Raw genomic sequence first — 12208 nt, 5'->3', positions numbered from 1 at the left:
ACTGAAAAGGCAAAGTGTCAGGACCAGGGGTGAGGAATCAGCCAGTTCCGTTCTTTGCTCCACAACGTTTACTCGGCTCTGCACTTAACTGAGGCTGAGCCTGTGGCCTGCTCCGGCTGCTCCATGCCTCGTGCCTGTGGATTCACTTTTATTCTGAATGTCATTTACTTACTTTTGTTGTTTGCACAATTTGTTTTTTCCCTCTCTGCACAATTGGTGTTTCACGGTCTTTTTTTAATGGAATCTTTTGGGTTTCTTTGTTTTGTGGCTGCCTGTAAGGAGTCAAATCTCAAGGTTGTATAATGTATATATACTTTGATAATAAATGTACTTTAAACTTTGAAATTTAAAGCTGTTTTCAAGTCAGGTTGGAGAACATAGAGGGAAATACCACTGCTTTTCTGTATATACAACTATATAACTTTTTATATGCACCTGGGACCTCAGCTTAACACCCTATTCTAAGGCTACATCCACACTGCACCGGATAAATCCATAACCGAAGCTTTTTCTCTTCGTTTTTACCCTCCGCCCACACTAAAACGGTGTTTTCGTCCCCCAAAAATGGAGCTTTTCAGAAACACTTTCCAGGGTGGGTTATTGATGAAAACGCTGCTCGGGCAGATCAGTGTGGTCGGGGTAACCCAAGAAATCTGAAAACGCTGTCAGACGGCAGCGGGCTATTTCATTGTTTTCTTGAACGCAACCTAACAATTTCAGAACAGACGGCAAAGAGACTGAAGCCAGAAGAATTAGAAATGTACTCACCAAGTACTTTGACCCATAACTTACTGAATAAATAAGTATACTGTACTCACTTTGCCCTGTTTTCTGTCCTTGCTCATATGAAGGTGGTTTACCTATTTATGCAAGTACTTCTCTGACAATAGATGTGTAACAGCCTAATGTAACAATGTATGGAAATACAAGATAACACTGATGCAGACACGTTTTATACATTTAACAAGGTGCTTTATTAATGCAACAGAGTTAGTCAGTTTTTCAATGTTCATCGTCAGCCGGGTCAATCGGTCTGTGAACTCCATCGGTTGCCACCGTACGCTCCAATATTTGTTTTTTTTAGTTCTAAGTTCTCCTGCGCAACAGCCAACAGCTGTCCGTTGTTTTAAGTTTTTCTAGTCTGTAACTACACAAACACGCACTTTTAAGGCAAGATTCGACACCAAACATATCGCTTGTTTTCGGCAGGTGTGTCCTGCGCAGGAGGAGGAGATTTGCCAAAATCTCCATTTCAGTGTGGATAGAGGTATTTTCAAAAACGCATAGTGTGGACGCCAATCGTTTTTACGCGAAACCGGCGTTTTCAAAATTATCTGGTCTAGTGTGGATATAGCCTAAGGCAATACACCACTGCCTCAGGCAAGAGCATTTCTCCATGAGATTATAATCCATTGGATCCAATGGGAGTGGAAAAGCGACAGGAAGCAAAAGGGAAAGATTGACTGGTGCTTTTATAACCAGGACTGTTTACAATAGGGTTTGATGGGCTCAGTACCTTTGGTTTTGGTTGTAACGACAGACCTAAATATAGAAGGTGTGATAAAGAGATCCGCAGATGGCAGCAAGTACTGGTTATGTAGTTGACAATGAGTAAGATGTAGAATGCAAGAGCTTTGAACAGGATGTTAATGGTTTTGTTGGTCGGGTATAAAAATGATAAAGAAAATTCAATCTAAAGCAGTGAGAGGAGAAGCTTCTGGAGAAGTTTAACTTCCAAAGGAATATACAATCTATAGGAGGGCCTCTGTTGAGCTTGTGGTTCAGAGTTGTTTTTTTAAGTTTGTAGGGATGGTTTTGGGGACACGGGGAGGTAGGGGTCAGGTTAGGGTTTGTGGGTAAGGATCGGCAGGTGGGAGTTTGAGGTCAGGCTGGCATCTAAGCCCCTACTTTGCACTCAACGGCTAGCAACATGAAGAACAAGGACATCCGGAATCTAGGCATCCACTCTGTGCTTGGAGGCCAGCGATATGGACATGTGACAAAAGACACCCGGAGTCTAAGCTTCCAGTCTGTGCTCAGTCAGTCATGTTGACTGGCGATGAAGGGCACCCCGAATCTCGGCTTCTGCTCCTTCCATGGTCGAAGGCTGCAATGTTGTCAGGTGACGAACATCTGGAGTCTATGCCTCTGCTCCTCACTCAAACAGCAATGTAGACGTGTATCAAAGGACACCTATGGATGTTGGGCTGTTCCAGGTCAGTGGTGGCAGCACAAGGCACAAGGGCTGGTAAGTTAACAAGTCTGGAGTTCTGGAGGTCCCGTCATCGGCTAGAACGCAGTCAACACCGAAGATGGAAGGCTAAAGACCAAAACCTGCAGCTCTGTCCTGGGGCAGGAGGGCTGTCAATGACTGTGGGTGGATGGGAGTAAGGAAAGAGGCCTGGTTTGTTGCTTGTTCTCTTCTGTACTGTTCAGCTGAGCGTTGTGGGCCTGCTATGTTGGCCCCAGAATGTGTGGCAACACTTGTGGGCTGTCCTCAGCACATCCTTACATGGGTTGGTGGTTAACACAAACACCGCATTTCAAATGACGTTTCCATGTATGTGAGATAAATAAATCTGAATTGAACAAAATACCAAGGAACCAGAGGACTGTAGTAAGTGGCATTAATGTAGATGGAGATCTGATGGTCTAGCATGAGCATGTTGGGCTGAAGAGCCAGTGTCTGTGCTGAATGATTTGATGAATCTGGAAGAAACGATCCCCAATACCTGGCAAGAGACCAGGCTTTTCGAAAGCCACAGGATGCATGAAACGAGGCTGACTAGAATTAGAAAGGGCTGACAGTAAATATAATTTAATGGGTTGTCTGGGAAACTAGAACTGTCCTGTCTGACAGCTGGGGAAAGATCAGTGGCTGCTGCTCAAACACTCATATAAAATGGACAATAGCAGATGTTGACAGCGAGGGCAGACCCTGCACCTTCTGCATCCAACTCCCCCACCCCCGTGAGGGAAACGCTAATGTCCGGTCAAGGGATCAAGTGTAACTGTGGATTTCATCCAAGGGATTCAGAGCTCTGTTCTGACACACTGACCATAAATCAATGGCATCATGAGTGTACTGAACGGACTAGCTGGTGTTTTGACAGCAGAAAATAAGGTTGACACAGCCTGATTAGTTACACGCAAACAGGTGCACAAGATCATTGTTCTACATCTAGTATTTGATGGATTAGTGTAGCAGGAGCTGTGCCTGCACTGGGAGTACAGAGCAAGCAGCCATACAGTAATCCAGCACAGAAACAGGCCCATTGGCCCGACTCAGCCATGCTAACCAAGATGTCCTCCGAACATTTTCCAGTCCATATTCCTCTAAATCTCTCCTATCCATGTAGCTGCCCAAAAGTCTTTTAAATGTTGTTTCTGAAGCTGCCTTAGCCTCCTCTGGCAGTTCATTCCATACACCACCAACCTCTGTGAGAAATGACGACTCCCTTGTGTCCCCTCTCATTTAAACCTAATTTCAGACTCTACACCGGGAAAAAGACTGTACACTCATTCTGCCTGTACCTCTCATGATTATATACAGTGTAGCAGAACCTTTAAAATGCACCTTATCTGAGCAGACTACCCCATCTGCTTTCAATGCTCTAACCTTAGAACTTGCAGACAAACCTTGCTTGGAACTGTGCTGAGCTAAGATCAAATTATTAAATACAGGCAGTTTTTAAATCTTGCTGTGAGAATAATACATTTTTAAAATACAGTGGTTACTAACTTAACTGGATTGAGCTTTTGGACTCAATGATTTCATTTCCACCTCTCAGTTAGGAAGTCGAAGGTTCAATACTCACTTCCGACAGATACCTGCCCAGAAGTCCCTTCATCAGTGATAGATCCATGTTATGCAGTTGAAAGTAAACATGACACAGAGTGGACTATGGCCGTGGCCACTTCTGGATTGTGCAACTGGAAATCTGGCCTCTGACTTTCTGATAGGATTTCTGTTACCACTTAATATCTGATTCTGGTGTAAGACTCCCCAGATGAAGTTTGGATCTGGTGTAATATTCAAACTCTGTGGTCTGAAAAACATCTTATCGTTTTAGTTATCGGCAACTAGTTCATACAAACCTCTTCCCCATGAACTCATGCTACTTATTGGGGCCAACATACAACCTGTGCTTATATAAAAATAACAAAAATACTCGCTGGTCAAGCAGCATCTGAGGAGATAAGGTTTCAGATCAGTGTTTCTTTGACCTGCAGTGTTTCATTTTTTTTAAAAATTTCAGATCTCCAGAGTCAGATGACTGCATTGGGGCTACTTCCTCTGCCCCGCCCATCTCAGGAGACAGATCCACTGACACCTATCACAAACCCACTGACCCCAACAGACTATCTTGACCACACCTCTTCCCACCACTCAGTTCCAGCGCATCTTCAAGGAACACTTTGTGCTCCACCACACTCTGCTTGCTCCCTGTGCTGCTCACTCCTGCCTTGCAACAGCACCAACCTTCCTGCGCCAGGCTGCCTTCCAAAGGGCACAAGTGTTTCTCTTAGACGTTCACAGCCAATGCAGGCAGCCACGGGTTCCACTTGGAAGGAAGCACAGGAAAGATCATCATCAGTGAATTCAAGAGTTTGATCATTTCCAAGCTCACAGCTGAGCTTCCTTGTACTGAAAAATCTATCACAGGCCAGGCTCCACCAAACCAGCTTAAACAGATCTTTAACCACCCTCAAAGCAACCTCACACAAGGCAGAGGAATAGCCACAGTCACTGCCAGGGCTGCTGGATATCACCATTCATACTCGGGGTGAGAAGACTTCATCTAGTTTTTCTCCAGTCTGTACAAGTTGCATGGAGATTTACTGTCAACACAAGTTTTTACAAGGGGCAGGCATTCAATGTCACCATTATGTCCCAGTAGTTCATGCAGAGACATAGCCCCCAGACAACACTCCCCCAGGAGTCACTGGTTCAAGCCTGGAGGATCTTTATGACGACCTATTGCAACTACCGTTCTCCACCACCTCATACAGATCTCTCTGACTGGCTAGGAGCTCTCTGTCACATGTTGCTGGAAGGTGCATTCATTTCAATTGACATTGGGTCGTGGGAGAAGCCAGAAAGTGGTAGCAGATGTTTGTCTCTCTGACTGGAGGCCTGAAACTAGCGGAGTGCCACAAGGAACGATGCTGGGTTCTTTGTTGTTTGTCGTCTGTATATAAGATGAGGATGATAATGTGGTTAACTGGATCCACAAATTTGCAACAACGCCAAGAATGGGGGTGTAATAAGACCATGAGATATAAGAGCAGCATTAGGCCATTTGTCCCATTAAATCTGCTTCACCATTTCATCATGGCTGATCCATTTTTCCTCTCAGACTCAATCTCAGCCTTCTCCCCGTAAACCTTCACGCCCTGATCAATCAAAAATCTATCAACCTCTGCCTTTAGTATACATATAAACTTGACCTCCACAGCTGCCTGTGGCAAGGAATTCCACAGGTTCACCACTCTCTAGCTAAAGAAATTCCTCATCTCCATTCTAAAAGGACAGCCCTTTATTCTGAGGCTGTGCCCTCTGGTCTTAGACTACCCCACCATAGGAAACATCCTCTCCACATCCCCTCTATCAAGGCCATTCACCATTCGATGGGTTTCAATATGGTCACCTCTCATTCTTCTAAATTCCAGTGAATACAGGCCCAGAGCCTTCAAACGCTCTTCTTATGACATGCCGTTCAAACCAGGAATCATTTTTGTGAACCTCATTTGAACCCTGTCCAGTTTCAGCACATCCTTTCTAAGATGAGAGGCCCAAACCTGCTCCCAGTATTCCAAGTGATGCCTCACCAGTGCTTTATAAAGTCTCAACATGACATCCTTGCTTTTATATTCAAGCCCTTTTGAAATGAATGCTAACACAATATTTGCCATCCTTACCACAGACTAAGTCTGCAAATTAACCTCTAGGGAATCCTACACACAGACTCCCAACTCCCTCTGCACTTCAGTTTTTGTATATTCTCTCCATTTAAAAAATAATTAGTCCTTTCATTTCTTCTTCTACCAAAGTGCATGACCATACACTTCCCAACACTGTATTCCATCTGCCATGTAGTTGCCCTTTCTCCTAACCAGTCTAAGTCCTTCTGTAGCCTCTCTACTTCCTCAAAACTACTGCTCCTCCACCTATCTTCATATCGTCTACAAACTTTGCAACAAAGCCATCGACTCCATTGTCTAAATTATTAACATATAACGTAAAAAGGATCAGTCCTAGCACAGATCCCTGTAGAACACCATTAGTCACTGGCAGCCAATCAGAAAAGGCTCTCTTTATTCCCACTCTTTGCCTCCTGCCAATCAGTCACTCGTTTATCCATGCTAGAATCTCTCCTGTAATACCACGGGCTCTTAGCTTGTTAAGCAGCCTCATGTGTGGCATCTTGTCAAAGGCCTGCTGAAAATCCAAGTACACAATATCTATTCTGCTGTCTATCCTGCTTGTTATTTCTCCAAAGAATTCCAGCAGATTTGTCAGGCAAGATTTTCCCTTGAGGAAAATGCTTCCCACAGCCCATTTTATCATGTGCCTCCAAGTACTCCAAAGGCACATCCTTAACAATCAACTCCAACAATTTCCCAGCTACTGAGGTCAGACTAACAGGCCTATAATTTCCTTTCTTCTGCCTCTCTCCCTTCTTAAAGAGAGGAGTGACATTTGCAATTTTCCAGTCTTCCAGAACAATTCCAAAATGCTGGTGATTCTTCAAGATCATTACTATTGCCTCTACAATCTCTTCAGCCACCTCTTTCAAAGTCCTGGGGTGTAGACCATCTGGTCCAGGTGACTTATCTACCTTTAGACCTTTCAGTTTCCTAGGAAACTTTTCTCAAGTTATGGTAACTTCACACACTTTATAACCCTGACACCTGGAACTTCCACCATATTGCGAGTACCTTCCAGTGAAGAATGATGCAAAATACTTATTCAGTTCGTCCACCATTTCCTTGTCTCTCATTACTACCAATGGACAGTGAGGAAGACCATTAGAGCTTGCAGTGGGATCTGGACTGGCTGGAACAAATGGCTGAAAAATGGCAAATGAAGTTTAATGCAGACAAGTGCCAGGTGTTGCACTTCTGTAGGACCAGCCAGGTTAGGTCTCACACAGTGAACGGTTGGGCATTGAAGAGTGCAGTAGAACAGAGAGATCTGGGAATACAGGTCCATAATCCATTGAAAGTGGTGTCAAAGGTGGATTTGGGCATAAAGAAAGCTTTTGACAAGTTAGCCTTCATTATCAAAGTACAGAGTACAGTTTTTGGAATGATATGTTGGAGATGTTTAAGTTGTTAGTGTGGCCAAATTTGAAGTATTGTGTGTAGTTTTGGTCACTTAACTACAGGAAAGATGTAAATAAGGTTGAAAGTGTGCAGAGAAAATTTACAAGGATGTTTCCCTGAGTTATAAGGAAATATTGAATAGGTTGGGACGTAGAAGATTGAGAGGAGACTTTATAGAGGTACACAAAACTGAGGGGTATAGATCGGATTTTTCCATTGAGCTTGTTAGGGACTATAACCAGAGGGATTATTTGAAAACTTAATAAAAAAAGTTTTTTAAAAAAAAGGGTGAAAGGTGAAAAGTTTAAGGGGAACATGAGATGAAACTTCTTCACTCAGAGGGTCATGTGAGTGTGCAACGAACTGCCAGCATAAGTGGTGCATGAGAGCTTAATTTCAACATTCACAAGACACTGGTGTAAGTACATATATGGTAGAGATATGGAGGTGTATGGTCCTGGTGCAGGTCGATGGGAGTAGGCAATGTCTTAGCATTTACTAGATGGACTGAAGGGCCTGTTTCTATACTGTACTTTCCATTGACTTTATGACTCTATGAGATTGAGTAGCTGCGAGATCTTTCAAAGTACTGAATGAAAAGAACATACTTCAACCAACACAGTCCGCCTTGGCGGATAAAGTGATAATGCTGTTCCTGAGTTATCATTTTTAAAATTGTGATCAATAAGAAACCTACTGAAACATCCTTTTCTGGTACACTTAGTGCCTTTGAAAAATTAAGAGCAATTTCTAGGCCACTGATTCTCAATCAGTGGTTTGTACAAAGAAGTAGAAGCCTCCAGGAGTCTCTTAGCAACACAGTTGAGATGAAAGCCCAGCCATGATCACGTGGCGGAACAGGCACAAGTGGCTGCATAGCCCGTTAACACCTCCCTTTCTGTTAATGGAGGGACTGTGCAGCCAGAAACACATAGGTAACTCACAGGCAACTCCAGTTTCTCAACCAGTGCCAGTCTCCCCTTGAGCTGGTATGCTGAGACATCTTAGCCCAAGTGTGACACTCACTGTGCTTTTTACCCAAGACTAAGTGCTTCCTGGATTGGATTAAACAGGGATTTCGCGATAAGATAAGAAGCCGTACTTGATAATGTCCTTGTGTCCATTCTTTGCAGCCAGATGCAGAGGAGTGGTGAAGTTGGCATCAGCACTGTCTTTGGACTGACCCTCCAGCAAGGCAACACACATGTTACTGTTCAACAGTAGCTGGGCAACCTGAGGGATAAGGCAATGGAGAGACAATCATGTCAGAGCCATTGAGAGATGAACAACATCCATTCCCAGAGACACCGTCCATTCATGCTAGACCCAAAATCAATGTGGCTGAACTTCAATACCAACTGTTACTCGTGAAGCCAAGACTTCATTGTCAAACCTAGAGGACCAGAAAACTCTAGATGGTATTTGCAGATGCCAGATGTAGAAAACAATCTGCTTGATTTACATGATCGTGTCAATGTGACCTCACCATCTGCAGGGTGAGGTATCCACCATGAAGGGCAGATCTTTTCTATTCAACAAGACCCCTTCCTGGCTCTTTTCAGCCTCATCCTACACTTCAGCCCTCCTTTCCAATCACCTTCACCAGCTCAGTACCTCTTGCTCAAAGATTTGCCACAGCACACACCTCAAACATTTCCTCTCCCTCACATCACGTTTGGTGAGGCTCACATTCACACTCTCATTTCTGAGGCCGAGTGCTATAGACTCAACCAGCTTCCACCAAGGGCACAACCCTCCCCACAATCAAGGATATCTTCAAGCAATGGCAACCGTCACTGAGGACCCTCACCACGCGAGACAAGGAAGGAAGTCTGAAAGCCCACACTTCTTCCCCTCCATCATCAGATTTCTAAACAGTCCATGAACACCATCTCACTTTCCTTTTACACTATTCATTTATTGTAACTTATCTACTGCCACAAAATCACAAATTTCATAACACCTGCCAGTGATAATTCAAGATTGTTTAATGCCATGTCAGTACTTAAGTATAAAAGAGAATGAAACAATTGTTATTCTGGGGGATCAGATGCAACATACAAAACAACACACTATAAAGAACATAATAATAAAAATGCACAATAAATAGAAATATATAAGATAGTTTACATAGACTAATTCTACACATATAAAGTGAGGTTAGGCATAGCAGTGCCTGTACATAAGGTGACTCCGAAACATGAAATAGTAAAGAAGTGGTGGGGTGCATTGATGGGTTAATGGGTGTTGATCAGCTTTACTGTCTTGGGGAAAGTAACTGTTTTGAGTCCAGCATGGATTCTACATATCCCATCAGGGATACTACTCCCTGATGAGAGTGGGACACACAGTCTATACAGGGTGGGTAGGATCCTTCATGATTTTGCTGGCTTCTTTCTGGCAGCTTTCTGTATACATGGCAGGTAGGCTGGTGCCGGAGCTGAGTTGGACAGTTTTGACTAGCCATTGTGATGGTGGTAGAAGAAGGTATAAGAGACTCCAGTTTAGGTGCATGGAGCTTAAAAAAATAGAGGGGAATGGGTAACCCTAGGTAATTTCTAAAATAAGTACATGTTTGGCCCATTTTCTATGTTTCTATTGTAGAACCTTCCTGCCCGCCACAGTGCAATTTCCATACTGTGCAATGATGCAAAATGCTCGGATGCTCTCTACTGAAGATTTTTGGAAGGTTGTAAGTATGTAGTCCAGCTCTTTTCTGAAAGAAGAGGCACTGATGAACTTTCCCGATTGTGTGGAATGAGTTCTGGGTCAATGAGAGTTTGGGTAAAATGAACACTCCCAGGAGTATGAAACTGCTTGCCATCAATGTAGTTAGGGGTGCGAGAGGAGCTCGAGGCTTAGCGCTAGGCAAATAACTTCTTTTTCAATGTCAATAAGATAAAGTAGGTGGCATCTCCAGTCAATGGAATGAATATTCTGGATCATACAGGAGGCCGTGGATGAATCCACCTTGTGCCACACTCCCTGAACAATCCTGCCCCATAGACCAATAACACAAATTGCCCGTTTTGGTGAGGAGGAAAAATTAAATGGAAGACCAAACTCTAAACTGGTGTCACATAATGAACAGAAATTGCAGTAGACGCTTCTTTGCTGCTCCATGATTCCATAAGGACATGGCCGATCTTTTACTCCGCCACGACTTTCCTACACTTACTCCATTTTTCCTTTAATCCCTTGTATCAAAAAATCTCTCCATCTTCCATCTTGGATAATTGAGCCTCCTTGGTGGAGAACCAAGGATTCGACAACCTTCAGGCGAAGAGGCTTCTTTTCATCTGTCTCAAATGACCCACTCCTAATACTGAAAGTGTAACTCTGTCAAACTCCTAAGAATTGTGTACATTTCAATGTGATTCCTTGCCAGACTTCTAAACCCTAGGCACAGTCTGCTTAATCTCTCCACAGATGACAAACCCAACACTCCTGGATTCAATCTGCTGAACTTTCAGTGCACTCGCTCAAATGCGACTACATTCCTCTCTGGGTAGGGAGATCAAAAATGTATATAATATTCTCACCAGGGCCCTCTTTAATTGGAGCAAGATGTCTCTACTCTTGTAATTAACTCCTCCTGCAGTAAAGGTCAATGCATTGCTTCCCATCCTGTTGGTGAGCGAAGGGTTACTGGTTGGCAATGTTACAGCACCAGGCATGTCTTCTCCAATTAAAGATTGATCCCATTCAGGGAGAGAAACAAAAGGCTTGTGTTTGGTGTCTGCCTGGATTGAAGCCAGGAAGAATACATTGGGAGTCTAATCAAGCAGATATGTACAATCATTCCACTATCAATGGCCCATATCATTTGGAAAAGCAGAGGAATTGGTGTGGTTGGAGATGGGACAGCAAAGAAGAGAGAGATACTACCCCCATTTCTTAACAACAATAGTTAAATGAACTGCAGACAGGAGACTGCGCATGCCAGTGTCCGGATTGTCGAACAACCTGCTGAAGGATCTCAGGGAGTTGAGTAGCAACTGTAGGAGAAAGGAATTGTTGATGTTTCAAATCCTGATGCAGTTTCAAACCAAAACATCGACAATTTCTTTCCTCCCACAGATGCTGCATGACCTCGAGTTCCTGCAGCAGATTGTTTAATGAACTGTGCTGAACTGCCCAGCCACTTTCCTTTAAAACTCTCAAATCAGAAATTCACAGGTTCGTTCTGACTGAACTGCATAATTGACTCGAAACAGAGACCTGACAGTGTCCTCAATACACAGACTGACTCCTAACTGCTGGATATGAGCTGTTGACAAGGAAATGGGTCAGAATGAAACATAACAAAATACTAAAAATACTCAACAGGTCTGGCAACATCTGTGGGAAGACAAACAGAGAGACATTTAGACTTCAAACCTTAGCTGTTTTCCTTCTCACAGGCGCTGTCATTTTTGGTTTTATTACCGATTTCGGCAGCTGGTTTTGATTTGTATGGGTGCTTCTGGGATGTCGTGCACTCCTGGCCAAACAGCCCGTTCTGCCTGTTGCTAATCCAGTCCAAACCTCAAGAACAAACTCCAGCTAACTGACCCTGAGGACCAGCGGGAACAAAGTCAAGTGTCAAGCTCTGGGGAGAGGGAGGGAGGGAGAGTGGGGCAGAACGAAGGGGGGAAGAAGAGATGGGAGAGGGGGGAGAGGGGAGAGAGAGGGAAAATGGAGGAGAAAGGGGAGACGAGAGAGTGGGTGAGGAGGGACAGTGGGAGGGGAGGAGGGACAGTGAGAGGGGGAATGGTGGGGAGAGGAGCAGGAGAGGGGAAAAGGAAGAGGGGGAGGAGGAAGAGGGGGAGGAGGAAGAGAGGGGAGAACAGGGAAGGGGAGGGGGAGAACAGGAAAGGGAGGGGAGGGGGAATGGAAG

General features: G+C 44.1%; 1 protein-coding gene across 2 annotated transcripts in view; it reads right to left on the bottom strand.

Annotated features, from left to right (window-relative positions):
• LOC132380192 (caskin-2-like) overlaps window positions 1-12208 on the bottom strand; it is a 287298-nt gene that overhangs the window by 65284 nt on the left and 209806 nt on the right. For both annotated transcript variants that reach the window (XM_059948876.1, XM_059948877.1), the window contains one exon: window positions 8432-8562. In XM_059948876.1, the coding sequence (XP_059804859.1) occupies window positions 8432-8562 (131 nt within the window). The remainder of the gene's footprint in view (window positions 1-8431; window positions 8563-12208) is intronic.

Source organism: Hypanus sabinus, chromosome 23 (assembly GCF_030144855.1).
Source record: "Hypanus sabinus isolate sHypSab1 chromosome 23, sHypSab1.hap1, whole genome shotgun sequence".
NCBI lineage: Eukaryota > Metazoa > Chordata > Chondrichthyes > Myliobatiformes > Dasyatidae > Hypanus > Hypanus sabinus.
This window is presented reverse-complemented; position numbering and strand designations above follow the sequence as displayed.